We start from the raw sequence: 21664 nt of genomic DNA on the forward strand, positions 1-21664 counted from the left end.
ATTTTGTTGTGCTGTTATCTAGGCAAACCGCATCGTATGTGCACATGTGTCATCGTACGTGAAAAATTAAAGTTTAGATTGACTGAAGCTTTAAAAATTAAACGTGGAATGGGTACGAAGCTAAATTATGCATCATGCAAATGTGTCTAAATGGAACAGCGTTTGAAAATAGACGATCCGACCGCGAATCAGTGTACTCACGGATGGTAATAATCAACAATTCATCTCTCACCATTTGATGAGGCGTGTCAGAATAAATCTCAAGGCAGGGGATGAGCAATCGACGGTCGGTTATTTACGTTTCCATCGGGAGAAGGACGAGCATAAAAATGCTACAAAAATGCAGAGACATGTAGGAAACACAAAATTTCCATCGTGCCGCGTGTAAATGTGGTATGACCGGAAAGAGACGGGTATATCACGGTAGACGGCTACCACGGAAATTGCCCACCTGCCCGGTTTCCACGATCTCTTCATCCCCCGGTCCCTATTTCGAAGCGTAGATATATGATAAATCGAAGTGCATCGAGGTACTTTCTCATCCAGAAAAGGAGATATGGCTATACAAATGTATATTGAATATTTTATCTTATTTTTGCAAAATAATATATAATACTTTTGTAATTAATAATTGTTATTAAAATGATACGTTATAATAATTTATACTGTCCCAATAAAAACAGTGAGAGATATGCTATATTATTATTACACATTTTCATTGTATATTTCATGCTTTTGTCCGCTCACAGATAATTTAACTCTTGAAATGTGAATTAAACATCACTGCTTGAAGTCGGTTATAGAAATTCACGAATAAGTAAATACGGCAGTTTCTCTATTCCTGGAAAGTAATAGGCAAGTCTGTTTCTTTGAAATGAATTATGGAAACGATTAATCCTTTTAACATTCATACACTTGATCATTAATTAGGATTTTAAAAAAAGATATATAGCAGTAGGTGATCTTAAAAAATAATGAATATACAATAGCAAGCTTTTACTGCAAATAAAAAAGAAATTAACTAAATATATTTTTAAGCTGCATGTGAAACGATTATTATGTTGTAAATATTTCTTCAATTTTTTTACAAATATATGGAAGTATAATTTTAGAAGAATATAATTTTAATTTACGTTCATTATTACTCAAGCGCGTTTATGCATACATATTATTATATGTATGTTTGTGCATACATATTATTTTTTCCTTTCTCCCTTTTAATTTTATATTCGAGTAATATTTCCTAATTTATTCCTAATATAATTCTCTAGTTATTTTAGGAATAATATTTCTCAGACTATCGTACAGCTGTAACTACTTCAATAATATTGCTTCATGGAGCTTGCCCATAGTATACCATTTCCATCATTACTATCCTTACAACCACTAGTGGACGTAGCACTGGAAAATATCGATTCTCTGTGGAAATCATCTTAATGCCGACTGCCTTCTCTTGAATTAAGGTCAATAACCAAGATGGATGAGGCTTATAGAATTTCTCTGCGGGATATTTGTAGATTTCTATCCTATCTTCTTGTTTTTCACCACACCACCTGAACTGTCCACTTGCTTAATCTTGGCATTTCCTTTCCATTAGTTCTCAGGTAATTAAATTGATAATAATTCCACTGTACTAAATACGTTTATTGAATTCTTTTTTAACACAGAGGCAACATATGCATACATAACATAATCGCACAATTAATATTTCACTGATTGCCATTGTTAATATAAATTATCTTTACATTGTTCTCTTATAAGTGTGTGTTCAATAAACAATTTTAAAACCTCTCATGCAGCTATTATCAACTCAAAGTGTAATTTAATTTAATGAACATTAACTTAATTAAAATTTACATAATTATTATCTAAAATAGTTAATTTAATTTTATGAAAATGTGAATGATATGGTTAAAAACTAAAAATTAATTATTATGTAAAACTTTTAGTTTAATGATTTAATATACATACACATAATAAATATACATATTAAATATTTGAATACTTCAATGTGCGTTATAAAATCTACGTTATAAAATCTACGTCAAAAATAATTCTTGGTTAAGAGCAATACACTGGCACGCGCATCCCGTCGTATTACTGAATAGACCACGGGTATAAGGATAGAAATTAGGAGCGGTCTAAAGTTTGATAATTAAGAGAGCACTATTCGCTAGAGTGGTTTGTAAGTTACGATGGAGTGTGCGTGGTTTAGCTACCGTTATCTTCTATATACGTGATACTCGAGCGCCGTTGCATCTTAACTTCGACCTTCGATCCGGTCTTCGTGGTCCTCTCTGCGCTCCTTGGCTGGCGCAGTTAATGCCACTCCTATCCTCTTAAGATATCGCATTATCACTAAGAAGCTTTCCGCGCAGGACGCAAACTCTCCGCAAGTATAAAAGTGGATCGGATTAAAACTTAACGTGGATCTTCGCATAATTGCATTTCTAACAAGCACACCCATTGCAACGAGGTAACGGTGACCTACCTCGATTACATGGAGCTCTATTAAACGAAGTGTCGCGCCCATCCGCCAATCAAATTCTTCTTATGGCGAAAACTTGTTACTAAGTGGCGAATTAATCGATAATAAATCGGTAAATGTTTCGTTTTTAACGCCTCATAATTGGATCGTATTATTAAATTTATTAATGTAATATATTGATTTGTTGTTCCTTTTTTGTTCTTATAAATATTATTTAGAACGAAATTTTAATATACTAATCGATGAATTCTCATATCCTGTTGTGAACAATGCTATTCGTTGTGGCACGTCACTTTGTTTAAGTTCTCTTCACGCCCGTCTATTCATTACCTCCTTTTGGTTCTATGGCTCTATCGCTCGCAACTTCTGACTGAAACCCGACGGTGTTGAAGTTAACCAGAACTTATACCCAGTTTATGCACCTGTCTCTTCCCTCTTATAACCTCTGTAAACGTGGCTGCGGCCTTTGCCGCAAGCTGCTATTCCTGCGAGCGCGAGATTGCAGCCTCCGCATCGCAGAATTCGCAACCTGGAACATCGTCGAAGAGCGTATCAGGTTCACGCACCGTTGGCATAATACCAGGCATGATTCAATATATTATAGTTAGCGCGTCTTCTATTAAGATCTTAGTTAGTAACAAACTCAACTTTCTACCAATTATGACGCGGAATGGACTTTAAATGTGAGCATTCATGACTCTTTATCCAAACTATAAATTCTGAATTTCGTGATTCAAGATATTACAGCTTTCTGATTTTACACGAGCATAATTATTCTCAGGTTCTTCATGTTTCACAAGTCGAAATCGTATCTATTACCTTCTAACAAAGGACACTAGGCAATTCAAAAATTCAAAATTCTGAAACTTTGTGTGCAAGTATAATTCATCCGTAACACAAAACTATTTTTGGTTCGTGCGGAATTTAAGGGGTGAAACACCCCTTTGAAAAAAACCGTTTTTTTTTTAAATTTTTTACTTATTTTATATCCCCACTTCCATCCCTATGTAACAAAAAATTTTTATTTTTATGTATTGGAAATTAAAGAGCATTTTACGCTACGAAAATAACGACGTATATTATAATTATATTCCGAAAAACTATTTTTCAAATACGAACGAAAACGTTTATGTATACGCGCTCCATACGTATTTGTCTCATATCGAATTGGCTGCGTGAAATAGCGTGAAAGGCAAATACAACACAATCCATCAGCGTAGTATCAGTAGCAACTATTGAAATAAGAGGTTTTTATATAACAACACAACAACAATAATAATAATAATAACAATAATAATGTGTCAAACCAATCAAATATTTTTATGATATAAATATTTATGTAAAGGAATACTTAATATAATTTAACAAAATACTTAAGATAATTAAAAACAAAGTATGAATAAAAAAATTATTATTTTTATGAAATATCGTTCATTTACTTTTGGCTTTTGATAGAGCAGCTAGTTCTAATGTACTTGAAAAAAAAAAAAAATTATGTCAATAGTAATTCCGCACGAACAAAACTAAACTAAAAAATTAGAAAAAGCAAAAAATAGAAAATTTATGGGACTTTGAAAAGAAATTGCGATTTTTACGATCAAATTCTGAAACATTTTATTGCAAAAAAATTAGTGTTTCACTTTTCTTAAAAAATTTTTAGGACACCCAGAAAATAATATTATAATAATATATAAAATTAAAGAAAAATTTTGATTTTTTGATTTGAGATTAACGACCGCTATCTTGAACACAGTTATTATTATTGTTGTTGTTGTTGTTATTACATAAAACATCTTATTTCAATAGTTGCTGCTGTACTGATACTATGCTGATGGATTGTATTGTATTTGTCTTTCATGCTATTTCGTGCAGCCAACGCGGTATGAAACGAATACGTACGAAGCATGTATACATAGATGTTTTCGTTTATATTCGAAAAATAATTTTTCGAAACATAATTATAATATACATTGTTGTTTTCAACGTAAAATGCTTTTTAATTTCCGTTATACAAAAATTAAAAAATTTTTTAAAATAGGGATGAGAGGATATAAATAAATAATTAAAACAAATTTTTTTTTATTATGTTTTAAAGTACTCTTGAAACATTCAGTTTTTGTTCTAGAATTTTTTTCTATCTCTTATAGTTTCGATATTCGCTTCAAAAAGAAAAAACCAATTTTTTTCAAAGGGGTGTTTCAACTCTTAAAACTGTAATTCCGCACGAATAAAAAATAGTTTTATGTTACGAATAAATTGCTCTACTTGCACACAAGTTTCAGAATTTTTAAAATTTTTTAGTTGCCTAGTGTCCTTTGTAATACAATAGCTAATAATTCGCCAAGAGAGCATTGTGTAAATTGAGGTATTGGGAAGGAACAGAAATTTGCTATTTGTGTATTTTTATTACGTTTATTCAATCGATTTTAGCGTAATAGGAATTTGCAAAAACAAATTGATGGCATCAAAGTCAATTATAAAAACAATTGTACAATCGTGAATGAAAATAATCCCGTATCAGTGAGATAATAATATCTCAGGATGTTCTTTAAAGTAGACGTACATTTATAAAATTTGTTATTTATAAAAATTGAATAAATCTGTAAGTACTTCGATCAGTATGATTCCAAACATATGACTCATTCAGTATTGCGTTCATTTTATTTTACTATTTGTGTAAACAGCACACATGTAATTGTGGCATATCTCAAGCACTCACAATTTTATTTTTCGATCGTTATATATTTTACGATCTGCTTATTAATATATATTTATTAATAAACTCTGATCAAAGAAGTTACGTAATATTCTACATGATATTTCTGATATTCTACGCAAATGCTAATCAAATTCCCCTTTATTTTGCAGATAATTCACGACGTACACATCGAGCCAGCTCACGAAGTAAAGAAACGTAGCATCAGCCAGCCAGTACGCATTCTGTTATCTTACGATGAGAGCGTCTTCAGGTGAGTTCGCACATACATGTTTCCACGAAATTTAACAGTATTTGTCGACGGGCACGAAATTACGGAGAGTTACGGATCGACTATATCGGGATATAAATCGAGTTCACCTCGCAGCACAGCGAATTGCCGCTAACTATCTTAAGCGGCAATCTCCTGCGAGCAATCAAAAATAGAGGAATTTTCAGCTATAATTTGATTTATTCGCGAATTCGAATGCTTCCGATTTCGTGTGATGTGGAAAATTTATCAAGATATTAAAATGAGAAATAGCTTTAACAATTTTCCTTTTCAAATTTTAAACATCAATTTTCCGATTAAAAATCAATTTCCCAGAGATACATTTGTGAAGAAAAAAACGTTTTTAATGTATTTTAGTTTAATACAGACTTCTAATTTTTTGGATTGTAACATATGTTATAAGATTATATTAAAATCGTGGAGAAATATTTTTCTCGGTTAATAAAAACAAAAAGTTTGTATGTGTAATTAAGTTAATATATTCCATAATTTCTTTTTCTCGTGATAATTAATTTCGCACGCGCGTCTACGATCGCAATTCGCTTGAATAAATACGGTTTTTACAGACATCGTCTTGTCGTCACGCTTACAATGGGTGTGTCCAACTCGCTACGCATTTTATATAATGCGCACCGGGATCTTTAGCAGAGCTAATTTAGTAAAGTGCTCATAAATATTTTCTCTGCCGTTTAATTTTCAAATGGTGGCAGAAATTAGCTCGACCATCGCGTAATACTTTCGTTACTGTACGACGCTCTTGGGTTACCTGTCGCTTACTTACGTCGTGAAAAGAACAATACAATTTACCTCTCTTGCGAGAATAGTTTCTATCCATAATTGCCACCGTCGCCCCCCTTTGCAGATATTATTTTTAATCTTCATGAAAATTACTTATAACGCCGTACTTTAAACACTTACATTGTGAATATATGATCACATTGCCATTTCCGAAGTATCTACTCAAATCGAGAGAGGTGTATAGTCTAACGTGAAACCTCCATCGCGAGATTCAATATTGCCAAGTAACATCTTAGAGAACTACAATAATGGAAATCAAGATGGCGAATTTTACACAGTTATCATTATTATTTGTATTATTCTCTATAAAATACTGATACTCTTTTACCTTCGATTATTTCTCGAGATACCACTCTAGAAATTTAGGGGTGTTGCAGATAATCTCTACTACACCCTTTAGTGTCTTCTCGCGCAACTGCGAAAGGTAATGCGTTATAATAGCTGGAAACATGATAAGCAAAGATATCGTTACTATTCCAAACGGCGATTGTTCCGTAATAGCTAATGTAAAACATAATGTCAGAATGGCATTGCATAACGTGATACATTGTATGCTAATAAAAGATTGTTTTACTTAGTATCATACACGTTTTACTTTAAAGCAAACAAAATTGAATTTATTTATTTTCATGTATGTTATAAATTAAAATATATTAGAATTTTTCTCAATTAAAATTACAGTATGGAAAACAGTTTTATTAAAATATCTAAAAAAGCTAGATATAAATAATAATTTTGTTAGACGTTAAATATATGTAAGACGCTTAAACCATTTGTTAGAATGTTAAAATATTTTTAGTATTATATTTGAACATCTTATAAAATTATTTTGGTAAAAAAAATTTCAATAAAATTATTTTTAGATCTAGTTAAATTTTTAGATACTTTAGGAAAGTCACTCTTTCCATGAAGATTTCTAATTAATGAGTAAAACTTCGTTCCACTTTAAAGTTTCGTTTCTCTGTATTGTGAGTCATCTATTTTGATATAGGATTATCGTCACAATAGCACGTGCCTACAGATTCATAAAATAATTATTTTTATGGCCTTTCTCGCGCCCATTACTGCAAAGCAAATAATCCTTAGCCATTTCGATTCGATAACAACGTCTGAAATAATCGTTTCGCTCGTACACAGCGAGTTTGCGTAGCGAATCGCGCAGTTTCAATACACACGTACTCTCAAAAACATTTCCGTTCTCGCGATCATGGGATAATAGGTCGGTATACTGGCGTGTCATGAAGTGCAACGCGACGACGTAACCGTTACGAAACGACTATTGCGAACTCCTATCTTGCCACCGATTCACAGACCATTGACCCATTCTCTCAAGTTTGATGCGGTGCTCTCTTTCTCTCTCTCTCTCTCTCTCTCTCTCTCTCTCTCTCTCTCTCTTTCTTGTGTTTTGCCATTGTGAACGTATAATTATGATCCAAGAATAACGCATATATTAACGATTCGCGATATCCCGTGATAGTCCGGTTAGAACGTCGTCGCATTACAGCGGTTATGGTAGGATAGGATTTCTATCCTACCGCTCCGCTGAGTTTGCCAACATTTAGCGTAGTTTTTTGCACCGTGCATGTATATGAGGGATACGTGCGTTACGGGAAGCGGAAGCGCAATCTGGATAAGTGCGCGATGTATTTAAGTTCCATTATTCCGAAATTTCACTACCACTTTGCACAGTAAAAGCATTAACGAAGTGCTTCGAATGGATATTATAAGAAGTATAGTGTACAGATTTTTATTCGACACGAAAAATATCGAGCAATAATTACGAGGGAATTGAAAGGAGTTTAGGCAAAGATAATGTCAAATGTCGTGAGCGAGACATCCAAAGTATGTCATTTCACACGGCGATGACGTGAATCGCGTAAGATTCAGTTTAAAGTGCCGACTGCGGCGACAGAGAAACTTTTAACTTTCGAGACTGAAAGTTTAGCAGTTGTTAAATGCCTTCGTGGCACTCGACGAAACTTTTGGAATGTCGGTCCTCATAAGTTTCTACGTTGCATTAACCGCGCGTCTTGTTCTTTGGACGTGTATTCATCTGTAAACAAGATCTTAGCTACGCATAAAAGATTTTTTAGCACATTTAGTTTTCATGTAAATATTGTAATAGGTTTCACCGACAGTTGAAGTACTTAACATTAGAAGTACTGAGTCATTATTGACCTTTTCTCTCTCTATTCTTCTTTAAATTAATATTTAATTAATAAAGAATTATATTTCTTGTATCAAAGATATAATTCTCAAATGTTTTGACTTCTCAATAATTATGCCGTTAAAATATTTGATATTTTATTACTTTTTAATTTCTTATTCTTGGTCCCTTTTTAGTGAGTAAGAAACGTTGATATTTCTAATATTAAAGGATTTGACAGATTAACAAAGTTAAACCGCACAATTGTCGTTTTGATGCTGAACGTGTATTTTTTATTTTATAATTATTTTTTTAATCTTATTGGTGCTTATTGCCCTTTTTGATCTGTATTTAATTGTTTCTTTCGCCTTTAACTCTTTGAGGACAAGAGCTTTTTACAAAGTACCTTATGGAAGATCTTATTTTCTAAAAGTTTTCAATGAATTCAATTCTGATTTCAAAATTCTAAAATTCAAATTAAAAAAAATGTAAATCAATGAAAAATTTGGTTTTCAAGAAGTTCTTGATATCTCCGAATTTGAAGGTGTAGCATGAAAATATCGAATTTTAAAAAGATAGTAATCTCCATGAAGGAGGATCTCTAGTATTACAGTGTTCATAATAATCATAGTTTGAAAGACAATTTGAAAATCAGTATTAACAGTGTAGACTGATAACTTTCGAATAAAACGAAACTGGAAACTTGATGTTATATTTTGCAATTAAAAACTCCCTAAAGTTAAATTTCATGATAATCAAATTATTTTTTTTAAATTCTGTTCGCCATATTAAATTTACTATTTTAAATTTAATTTTTATCTCAGATTTGAATAAAGTATTATTAAATTACTCCATAGGCCAAGTTTTATAAAAATTGAACAGTTGTTTATAAAATATACAGGAAGGTGTGATCTCAAACGGGATCGCCGTTCCACAAAGAATCAAGCTACAGAATGATGTTTCTAATTTCGAGATATCATAGTAATTACGATTATATAAAAGCCGTATTCGTGCGTGTACTTGAATAGCTTCAAAAGTCGGACTGATACAATCACGTCGCGATGTAACGGCCATGTACGCATTTAGGTAAAAGTCAGACCAATACTTTCCGCGAGATAAGGTCACGTCGCGTTGTACAGGTACGCAACACTGTGTCATTATGCACCTCTTCCTGTATGCCCATTATACCTGCGACCTGTCACGTGCACATCGCGGCGGAATCTTCCTATCCATGCACGCGTGAAGGAGCATTGACCCGTTACTAGCGCGTCTCGTTGATTTCACTTTTCACGTGCGATATCCGTCGAATATTTATGACCTTAGTTAGCATTATCGCGGTAATACACCGATATCCGCGATCTCATAAAGCGAAACACAATTTCCGGAGATGCATTTATTGTGTAGTGGATTAATGACCGTTATCTTCTACGAAAGCTTTTGTTTTGATCTAACAAGCGAGAAATAATTATATCAGATAGAAAGTTAAAGAAATATTGCGGCTGATATGAATTTACGTACAATGATTCTCATCGTTTTAATTACATATGTTGTAAAATTGTGTTAAGAAATATTTAAGGTCATTATGGTTTATTGTGACAACAGTGGAGTGACTGTGATATTACAATATATTTGAATGAAGTATAAATTTTAGGGTTATTTTTATCAAACACATAAAGTAATTAATATTACATTTTCTGTGTTTGAAAAAATAATCCCAAAATGTTTTTATTTAAATATCTTATTGCAATATCACCTCATTGTTGTAGTGATCCTATCAATTCATAGTGATCTAAAATGATAAAATATTTTCCAAAATAAAACATCACTTATATATTAGACATTATAATAAAATTTTTGGTAAGAATTTATGTCGTAAATACACTGTCGAATAATTTTTTTGAATTTTTTAAAAATCATTTTCTTGAAAAATTTTATGACACTAAGTATGGTTGACAATATCATGTACAAAATAATTTTTCAAAAAGAGTTAGATAATAATTTAGTAAATAAAAATAAGAAATGCCACAAGTAAACAGTATTGAAAGTATAGCGGATAAATTCGTTACAATATTATTTATTTGTAGCATTTTTCATTTTTATTCATCAATTTTTAAACAAATCTCAGTTGTTATTTTTCACGTATATCATACGTAATGTATAATTATATATTATAGAATGTACGATAAAATCTTTGAATTATTGTTGAAGCAAAATTAATTCTAAAAACTGTTCGTATTCATAACTATGAGAACAATACTGTCAAACTTATCACACAGATTGAAAATTCTCATTTGATAGGATAATATTTTTGTTACCGTGTTCTCTCTCGATGCGGTTATTAGCAGATTCGCTCGTGAGTCAGATGAAAAAAATTGCGAGCAGCGTGGAATAACAACGTGCAACGCAAACAGCAAATTAATTAACGAGTGAGTTGAAAGTTAAAATGTGACGAGATGGATGTTTCGGCAAAAAAAATTACCTTTCCGCGTGAAACTGCAGAGCGAATTTAGCAATGACTACTGCATTTGCCTGGATAATAGATACATTAGCTTGCGCGTGTGGCATTTTACATGCTGTTTTATCCATCGAAATCGTGCTACGAAATTGAATATATATTTCTCTTTTACCAGCCAATCGCCATTTTATCATGCGGCATCGCGTGATCTGTGCCTTTTTCTCGGTTTCACTCGATAACCCCGGTTATTAACTCCTCGTCTGTTTTTCATATTCGGTCGTGCTTGTTATTTGCAGGTCGATTCAGTGAGCGATATCTGCGTCGGTGATTACAATCGGCAATATTTTTTGTAGAGCGATACAGTTATATTATATTGATAAAGCACTTGCGAGTATTACACATCTCCCGCTGCGGGACGTAGACTAACCGCAAATAGTTGAAATTCGCGATCGTACGCCTGCATGTATTTTCCGTTTCCGGATATATTACAAGCTGATCCGATCAATTTCTGTTACATCTGCTTTACATAAATAGATGTGTGAACCGACAGAAATATATGCTCGAGGAGTTAATCCTCTCATATATTTAAGCCTATGATACACTCATCTATTTTCTGTTGCAAATATTAATGGTTACATTGGTTTTTATGTAAACGTTTAGGAGAATTCATTAAATATTTAATAAGTAAACAGCAAATTTTATACGTTGAGTTTTTATTTTGAACTTTTTGGTTTAAATAAAAATATAATAATTATGCTTTTAAGGTGACGTTTAATTGAGCGAAGTGGGCTCAATTTCCAATGAATTATAGCACATTCGAATTGTCCTTGCTTATCTCTTGTAATTAATAGCGGTTCCTCGTTACCGATAATTAATCCCGTATCGCCCGTATGCGATTAAATAAAAAAAAAGCTAGAATTAACCGGCGAGGAGAGATCCATCGATATTGTCGCTATTCGACCGTGGGGCGATTCCTCTCGGGAGATCATAGCTAGTGAGCTATCCCACAGAAAGCGGTGAAATTTTCGCCATGTAGCGTCCAAAATTTGGCTGCGCGCCAGAGAAACCACAGTGATGTTGTATAAAAGCCCGTTTGCAGTTACGCGGCCTTATTGAATTTCGGCATCGGTATCGATGTTGGAAATGGAGTTCTCAATCTAGAGGTTTATCCATAGCCACACGTGTGCTCTTATTTTCCGGATACAATCATTGAATACCGCAATACGAATACTTGATCTCCATATAAATCATAAAAAATTAAACGTAAAATTAAATGTAAAACTACTGAAAGTAGGAAGTATTAAGTCTTAAAAGTAGTATAATATAATGTAAAAAATTGTAAACTTACGACAAACCTCACGAGTACTTTCAAAGCGCAAATCACGGGCTTGCAATTTATTTCAACTTTAGCAGTAATGCTAGATAAAGCAGAGCTTAACTGAAGAGATTGCTATTCGCGTGAACTTCTAGGTTAATACTGACAAGATGCCATATAATCTTCAATATAATTGCATATATTAGAATTCTCTTTATAACGCTAAAAAGGCATTAATGCATTATCTTTGATAGTTCGTTAAGTGTGAATGGCTTAATCAGGCTTAAAACTTAGGGAATTTTACGTTTACATTATTTGCATATCGAAGAACTACTTTATCAATAATATTGCAAACATATCTTTTTCTAGTAGTACGTCTTATGATTACTTCAATAGCTATTCTTTCAGTGTTGGCCCACCTGAACTATACCTACAATTTGTCTTTCTAGTCTTGCATGTAATAGCAAAATTGCTTATAACTAGATTGAAGCAAACCTATAGTTCACGGAAACTTGAATTCATTAATGAAGATGAGTGAATATAACAAAGCGTAAATTGTAGATTTATTCGCTTTTAAAAATTATATGAACTAATTTAAATGTCTTTTAATGATCCTTATCTTGATTAGCGCAGTATCCAGCTTGTTATTGAGTATTTCGATTGTAGAGCGCTCGGAAAGTTTTAGTTCGGAGAGTTATAGTTATTATTACAGATTCACGAAGTTAGCACATCATATTTTCATATTTGTTTTTTTTTTTCATACAAAAAATGCGGAACTTTTTTATTTTCAGGTAAAACTGTAGAACTATGAAAGTGTGTGTGTGTGTGTGTGTGTGTGTGTGTGTGTGTGCTGAAACTGTTATTATTAACTGTTATTTTTTTATATTAATAGAATGTCGTGCTAGCTTCATATATCCTTTATATTTTCACATGCGGTATTAGCATCTTTTTCGAAAATATAAGATTTTTAGGAAATTTGAATGCATCCTGAGACGATTTACAAATTTATAAGAATTTTTTTTATTCTAATACTAGCATGTTGCGTTATAAACGGAATTTGTTAAATTTTTGTCATGAAACAATTCATAATAAACAGATTCATATTATTGGATTAAGATAAAATTGTTTTCAATTAAAACGAACATTCATGCACTGTAAACAATAAAAAAAAAGTTTATTGTTAATATTCGTTTACTGCTAGTAATTTCCGACAAATATATTATATTTTAGCGTATCTTCTTTCGTTAAAGCGTATTATTTAGCTATTTTTAGCAACAAGAACTTAAAAATTGTCTTTAAATATAATGCTATTAATGCTATAAGTGGGTAATAGACTAATGTAAGAACTTTATACAATGCTTAACGTACAGAAACGTTTGTTCATGTGTTATAATGAATTTGCAACGCACGTGGCACAGTCAGCTAGTTTCTCATGAGCACGGTCATTCGCAATGAAAGTGTAGAAAACGCGGTAAAGAGAGAGAGAGAGAGAGAGAGAGAGAGAGAGAGAGAGAGAGAGAGAGAGAGAGAAGGACTGGTAATTTTGTGCCCTTTGTGCTCGTTCCCATGCGCATATTTATGTGCTCCTGACCCAAGTGGCGCTTCATCAACGAGTTCCAGTTAACAACAATTTCTGAAACGTTAACATTCTTGCCTCTGCATACGAAAACAAGTATTGTGATACTGATAGTTTGCTTGCTGCATGGCCAGCTTCCTTTATCCATGTTCTCATCTCTAATTCATGTATATAAAAACGGAATAACGAACAAAAAATGGCATATAAATGCGTGCTTATATATGTATGTAAATTAAATGAAATTTTATTTTCACACACTTTAAATTTATTAAAGTCTTTTTACTTGAAGGATATTTATGTAAAAAGGATCAGGAGACCATTTGTACATAAATGTTACAATTAGTGGAATTAATTTGTACTGTATACAAATAAAAAAGATTAATTTTTACTAGTAATGAATAATTTATAACGTTGTAAATATTATTTATATATATATATATATATATATATATATATATATATATATATATACATACACACACATAGCATTTGCATATAAATATTTTAATTATCTTGTGTTATATCTTACATAAAAAAGTACATATTATTAATAAAATAGAATTGGATTATTATCGACAATAATAAACTTTTATATATATATATATACATTTGTGTTTTTTATAAGAAAGTTTTGATAATATTTCTTAAGGAAAATCTAAGTTAAGAAAAAAATCTCACCTCCCTTAAGATGAGATTTTTTTCTTAGAAGAGAAGCTTTTGTTATAAAATTGTTCGTCGGAAGAAAACTTTCTTCTATAGGTGCTAATGAGTTATTTTTAAATATATTTTATGATTTAATAAGATATTTTTTGTAAGTTTATAAGCAATATATGAAACATGTACGAATTTGTTCCATATATAAAATCGATATTTATATTAACTTTTTATACTTATATCAAATAAGTACAAATAAAAAATCAAATGAATAAAGTGTAATATACAATTAAATATTGTAGTTTGCTATGTTTTAAATTTAACAGTACAAATACAAATCGTATACGTATAAAGTAATACAAATTGTAATACAAATATATCTATAACAATAACATTACAATATCAATTATATAGAGTTTTTTAACCAGAAATTTTAATTTTTATGTTTTCTCTCTACAACATTAAAACGTAAAAAAAAATGTACATACATTTATTTGCAAAGCCACTATTTTCAGTTTTTCTTTTCTATCTTCTTTTCAATTAATATATTAGGTGTTGGAATTAATTCGTAGCGTTTTTTAATGAAAGAATGTTATTTATTTCACATGAGCATTAAAAAATACATTAATGAAAGTACTTCCCATCACTTGTAAAACGCTACGAATTAATTCCAACACCTAATATGTTCATACGAAGTACGAATAAAATTAAACGAATAAAATTACTGTTATTAAATCAATATGTATCAATAGGAAAAAATAATAACCTGCTGAAATTAAATTAATTTACTGGTTTCATGTTTCACGAATCATAATGCCTTTTCGCGACAGTGTCGAAAATACCGTAAACCGTGAAAGCCCGGCAAATTTTTGCTTTTGCTGTTTGCCACCTATATGTCCATATATAGCTACGTGCAACAGAGACTAGTGCCAGCGGCTATTTATAAAATATTAGTGAGATGACGTTTTTCAAAGGCAACCAAGTTTATGTGTCGCGTGTATGCTCAAGCTTTACTCGTTTGTACATCAAAGGTCTCGCCCTAATTGGTTGTTTGCATTTGCACGCGCAAATTGTACATTGCTCTTTCTCTCTCTCTCTCTTTTTTCCTGTCTTTTGCTCTTTCACTCCCTTTCTCTCTCTCTCTCTCTCTTCCTCTCTTTTCCTTCTCTCTCTCTTTCTCTTTCCTCTTCATCGACTCATTGTCTATGCTATCTTTCTTTCGACAAGTGTCCTGTTGTGACTGTGCGCAGCTTCACAGAATATCTTTCCGGTGTTATCTGTGTAAATTTCCCGTTTCTACTTGCCAATTATAAATTGTGTATTCATAGAAACTTCACGGAAAAGGAAACGAATTGTAGAATACCTTTATAAATACTGATGACGCGTATGCACAGGTTGTGATGAGAGGGTTTGAAACATCAAAATTATTGTTCGTGTAAGCTGTGCAAAATATTACGTTGAGATATAGATTATAGAAGCGATGGTATCAATATAGTTTTCATTTTTTTCACAATATTGGAATTGCGCTCAATTGCGGTCAATTAGACGAATTGCAGCGACGATCAAAATTCTCTTAATAGATACTGTCAATTTATCGTATTAGTTAAGCGAAATTGGTCGTCTGAAATCCATGTCAATGTCACGAACTTCCACCTAATCATTTCCTAAGATATTGGAAGGATTGGATTGTAATATACATGTATATAGCGCTTGAATTGGAATTCGAAAATTACGTTAGTTTCTCAATTCTATCTGCAACAATCGCGTAGATCCTTATCTATCGTAGAATCAGCCTGACCGTCTTCTGCACTGCTAATGAACAAAAACTTTTCTCTTGTTTTTTTAAACAATATTCTCTCGCTGCTAAACTTTGTAACAAACTTCGACAATCACTTTAACCCGTAGACGAGGTGGCTTTGTATTAAGAGACTTTTGCGAATACCAAAAGGACGTAGAAGGTACGCAGGAAAGCGCACGAAAACGGAAATATCTTTCGAAGTCTTAAATATCGAAGAAATGGTGCGGGTTTAAAGAGGAAAGCAGAACGCATGCCAGATTTATTTGTTCGCAAATAAATTTGATTTCAGACAAAGATACACATAAATTGTTTGATAATCCTTATTACTGAATCTAATAATCTACTGGCATAAAAATGTGTATGATAGTATTACGTTTGATAGTTTTAAATATATATATTATATATATATATATGTGTGTGTGTGTGTGTGTGTGTGTGTGTGTGTGTGTGTGTGTGTGTGTGTGTGTGTGTGTGTGTGTGACTTTTCTACATTACTATTTTTTATTTTTAATATACACAATGTTCGGAAATTCAACCGACAACATTTGTGGGCAGGTACAGCAGACTAAACTGAATCGAAAAGTTCTCTACCATTTTACAATTTTCGCAATGGTTAATAAGATATTAATTATTAAAAATTGCCAAATATTGGGTCTTTAATATTTTTTTTCTTAAATACTATCAATTTTACAGAAAAACTGTAAGGGACAAAAATTGTTTTCCTTTTCATAAAATTTTAAAAATTTTATTTTCTGTTCAGAATTCTAAGAATTTTTTCAGAATTTTTTATCAACTTTTTAGTATTGCATTTTCTTATTGGCAACTATTTTTTCAACATGAGAAAATATGATATTAAAAAATTGTGAAAAAATTCTCAGAGTTCTATGAGAAAAAAATAAATAATTTTTGTCTCTCTCTGTTTTTTTGTAAAGTTGATAGTATTTCAGTAAAAAAATCAATATTCAATGATATTTGATAAATAATATCTTGTTAACTATTGAAAATTGCAAAATGGTAGAGGATTTTTCGACTCAGTTTAGTCCGCTCTACCTGTCCACGAACGTTGTTGGTTGACTTTCCGAACATTCTATATATTTTAAGATGTATGATTATGAAATTCGAGACGAGTTTTAAATTTATATCCGTTAAATTGTAAAACAGGATTTTCTCGTTAAAATTATTCCGAGTTTATAAAATAGTAATCCGTCATAAATTTTCGTAATTAAATTGTAAAACGATTTTGCAGCTTAACGATTCAATTTCTAAATTGAACCCGATGAAGTCATTGACCTCTTTTATATACATATGTATAATGAACAATTTCCTGAGTCAATATTGTTCTCTTATCATGATGAATACAAGTTGTGAATAAATATTCCGTTTTTCTAGACTGAAGATGTCCATGTTTTCTGCTGGCTAAAATATTTGTGAAGCACCTTTTATACTAATCTAGTCTTTGAGAGATAGGTATTTTTTGTTTTGCTTTTTAACATGTTTGCATAACTTTTTGTATTTCTTGATATTTTCGCACATGTATCCGAATATTTTAAATAGAGCTTTTAAAAGTTACTGTTACAAAGTTTTGTGCACGGATACGAAGTTTCGTGAATTAAATTTCAATAACTTTTTATATTATGCTTAATATATAATAATAAAAATTACAACAGAGCAAAAAAAGTATTTAAAATTTAAATTAGTAGAGAACATAACGTATAATTATATTTTATTTTGATGAAAATAACTTTAATCTTCATAATATTTTAATGGGCATATAAATTCTTTATGTATAAAAAGATTATATATTGAAAAATAATGTGATCCATAATTTTCTAGAAATTATTTTTGTAGATGGAGATAATGAAAATATTCCGATAGTTAAATGAAGATAATAGTTTTAAAAGCACATTAGTATAAGAATATATTTTACAATTTCTCTTACCCGAAAACAATGATTTTGCTGATGAAGGATAAAATTTAACAAGATATATAGATCTGAGAATAATCTTGTTGAACTATTAATATAGTTATTTAATAAGACGGTCAAACTGGTTGTCGTGCAGGATTGTTCATTATGCCTAAGATTCCTATTTTTAATAATTATTTTGATGGACCAACAAAATAATTATTTTCGGATTTGTATTTAGCTAAAATTTTTAATACTTTAGTAAAATCATTTTTTTTTTCGTGTAAATACATTTCTAAAATCTTCGCAGACGCATCTTGAATCTCTCTACAGTCTTTGCACTATAAAGTTCTTCGTACGCATATCTTGTTAGCGAGGGAATCACGTACGGCCGCCGTCGGTGTTCGTTAATTGCCGTAATTGCAATAATTAATTCGATTCATTCCCAGCTGCGTCTGATTAATTCGGTCCCTTCGCCCTCTGCACGCAACTATTCGCTCCAGCCGGTACGTTATCGTCACAAACGTGCTTTGAAATTTTGTCATTTAAAAATAAGGAAAGTGCAGCAGTGTACTTTTGTTGAATTCTTTCATCATTGCACGCGAAATCAGAAAGTATTATTAAAAAAAATTAAAATTAAATGTAAAATATGGAATATCTTTGATATTGATATTTTTTTTGTATTTTCAAAATACATATTTGCATATTACGTGTAAAACAATAATTTGTTCAATTGTGATGTAAAAAGATAATAATTTGTGCATTGAATTAACGCATGGAGGCCAGCGTAATTCGCAGTACAACGCATTATATTATATGTATAAATTATCTCGCACGGCAATGAAAGACATTCTTCGCGGGAAATGCTGCATTGACGATTGTGTGTTGGGCGTTACCGCATTTGCCGCTGCGCTTTTGATTCTCATGCCATTCAACTTGACTTTTGCCGCGCGTGAGCACTTTCACCGTATTGAAACGGAGAATGCTCGGAAAGTGCGGCAGGACGATACCGGTATTACTAAAGTGCAGACCGTCGATAATGCACTTGGCATGAATGCAGCGCGCACAAAGTCCATCTTTATTCAATCGTATGACGATAAACAAAAAATCATTTAAAATAAAATAGTTATTTATATATAAATTGTGATATTATGATTTTAATCGCGATGATAAGTCTATGAAACTGAAAAAATATAATAGCATTGTCGAAAATGTTATTTAATTAAAAAATATATATTTAATTCGAATATATGTTTAATTCGTTCGAGTTGTATAATATCTTGTTGAAAATATTTTTTTTTAATTCCGTGTAAATGAGCTGTAAAGATTAAACGTAATGAAAGACATAAATAAATAAAGATTTTAAATTCCTGCTTTCATTATTTTAATTTGTTTGAATTTCCCGTCAGCATTTCGACGGAAATTATTTCTTCTTTCATGGATACGTAATTACGAACGTCGAAATGGAGCACTTGTACGTGCTGCGGATAAATAATTCCAATTTAGTTTGTAATCCGCGCGTTTGCGCTTTATTCACTCCAAACATTGAACGAAGTAGATAACGGAATCATTGAACACACGCACTTAATTTGCGTAGATCGATGAATTTAATACATCATAGCCACTGAATAATGGTTCATCGTTTAAAATATTATATACATAACTTTTCAACATGTGAATGTCAATGTAAGAGTCTTATATAGGATCGGTAATATCGGGATGCACGATTGAATTTTGTATTAATATTTCATAATCGGACTGGGTATATGGGATCATATTGCGCCATGTTTTCACGAAAATGATACATGATTATAACCGATCTAATGCATTCATGAGTAATATGACTGACTGTGATACGTTATGCACGCATTATAATGTTCCAATCTACGAAATTCAGAATAAACTTTATATTTATACGGGGAAAATACAAACTGTTTAATGTTTTCACAAATAACGTGTTTATATTTAATTTACGATAATTACTGCTGTTTGTTAATACAGTATTTAATTTCGTTTACGTTCCAACAATTCCTTTAACGATTCATGTTGCTAATATGCAATCATTTGTCTACTTTATTATTATTGAAGATCCGCATGCTACTTTTGTTAAGTATCAATCTGCGATGTGATGCAGATTGCGTGGTTATGAAATCAGGTCAACTATGTAGTGCGATAGCCTTTCTCCGAAAATACAAGGGTACTTAAATGTCAGGTTACAAAGCCGCGGAAAATAATTGGACGCAAAATTAGCGAAAATATGACGCGACTGACCTCGTGAAACTGATCTTGATAAACAAGCGTTTACTGTTACATACTTGCCACTTAACTGGCGAATGGCACGCGTGCAAAATTTCTAACCACTTCTTGATGCTAATTTCCGTGCATCAGGGTTAAATGGGGCCATGTCGTAACACGAATTTTCCATATAATGCCCTTTCCCACACCGTTCTCTATCAGAACTCTTGATTGCTAATTATGAAATTTGCTCGTGCCGGTAGTAATCATAATAATGATATCAATATTGCGGTTTATTTCATATTCGCAATTAGTGTATGAGCTCGTAGATGCTCTTCCATAAAAAACTTTCTAATTTCGGTAAAAAGAGAAATGCGTGAAATTATTATGTTCCGTTTAATTTGATTCAATCGTTAACGTTTTATTTCAAAACATCGAAATTTTGTCTAAATATTTAATTTTTCAAACATACATCTCTACAAAAATGACTTGTTAATTTTGTAATGAATTTTTCTAAATTTGATAATTCCGTATTTATTTATATATTCTAAGACATTAGACAGTTGCTTTTTATTGTATAAAGAAGATATGCTATTAAACAAATATTTTTATTGTATCATCATTAGAATTAAATTAAGCATTACTTAGTTCTTAATGGAGTATTTCTATACAGAAAAAAAATCTTTACAGAAAAAAATATATTTAAAAATTTTTGTTAAAAAAATACAATTCACATATTTTTAAAAAATTTAAAATTTGATAAATTGAACTCTATTTTTAATGAGTTTCGAGGCACATCTCTGTTAGATTTTTTTATTAAATTTGCACGGAAATCCTGACACTAATTTCATTCGACCTTCGCCATCGTCAGGAATTACCATATTACGTACCTTCGTCATTTGAACATTTAACTTTTAAGCTTTAGGCATCTTGTTAAATGCACAATCTATTCATTCAATATAATTGAAAGAAAATTGTGATATTCACATATCTATCAAATGTTGAGCATCTGTTATATTTTTTATAGAAGAATCAAAATAAATTAATTATCAATTTTGTACAAATATACGAATAAATCCAAATTTATGTTTCATCAATTCCTTACATTATTTTGCTGAAAAAAAGGATAGGATAAAGAAAAAAGGTCATATGTGGGAAAAAAGTTGTGCGAGTGGGAAGTTTGGTGGAATGCGTTACTGGAAAATTTACCAAGCAACTTGGTTTCGTCTGTGAAAATATGTAAATTTTATCTCAGGTTCACACGTTTCTGGTGAGTTCTCTTTTTCTTTCGCCTATATTCCCCATTTTC

The 21664-nt window shown here is 31.4% G+C and overlaps 1 protein-coding gene across 1 annotated transcript in view; it reads left to right on the forward strand.

The window, feature by feature from the left end:
• Positions 1-21664, forward strand: part of Invadolysin (leishmanolysin-like peptidase, invadolysin) — a 284059-nt gene that overhangs the window by 125429 nt on the left and 136966 nt on the right. Inside the window, exon 2 of the mRNA XM_087408648.1 lies at positions 5357-5457. Coding sequence (XP_087264774.1) covers positions 5357-5457 — 101 coding nt within the window. The remainder of the gene's footprint in view (positions 1-5356; positions 5458-21664) is intronic.

The sequence above is a fragment of the Acromyrmex echinatior genome, chromosome 1 (assembly GCF_024713525.1).
Source record: "Acromyrmex echinatior isolate Ae372 chromosome 1, ASM2471352v2, whole genome shotgun sequence".
NCBI classification, from domain to species: Eukaryota; Metazoa; Arthropoda; class Insecta; order Hymenoptera; family Formicidae; genus Acromyrmex; species Acromyrmex echinatior.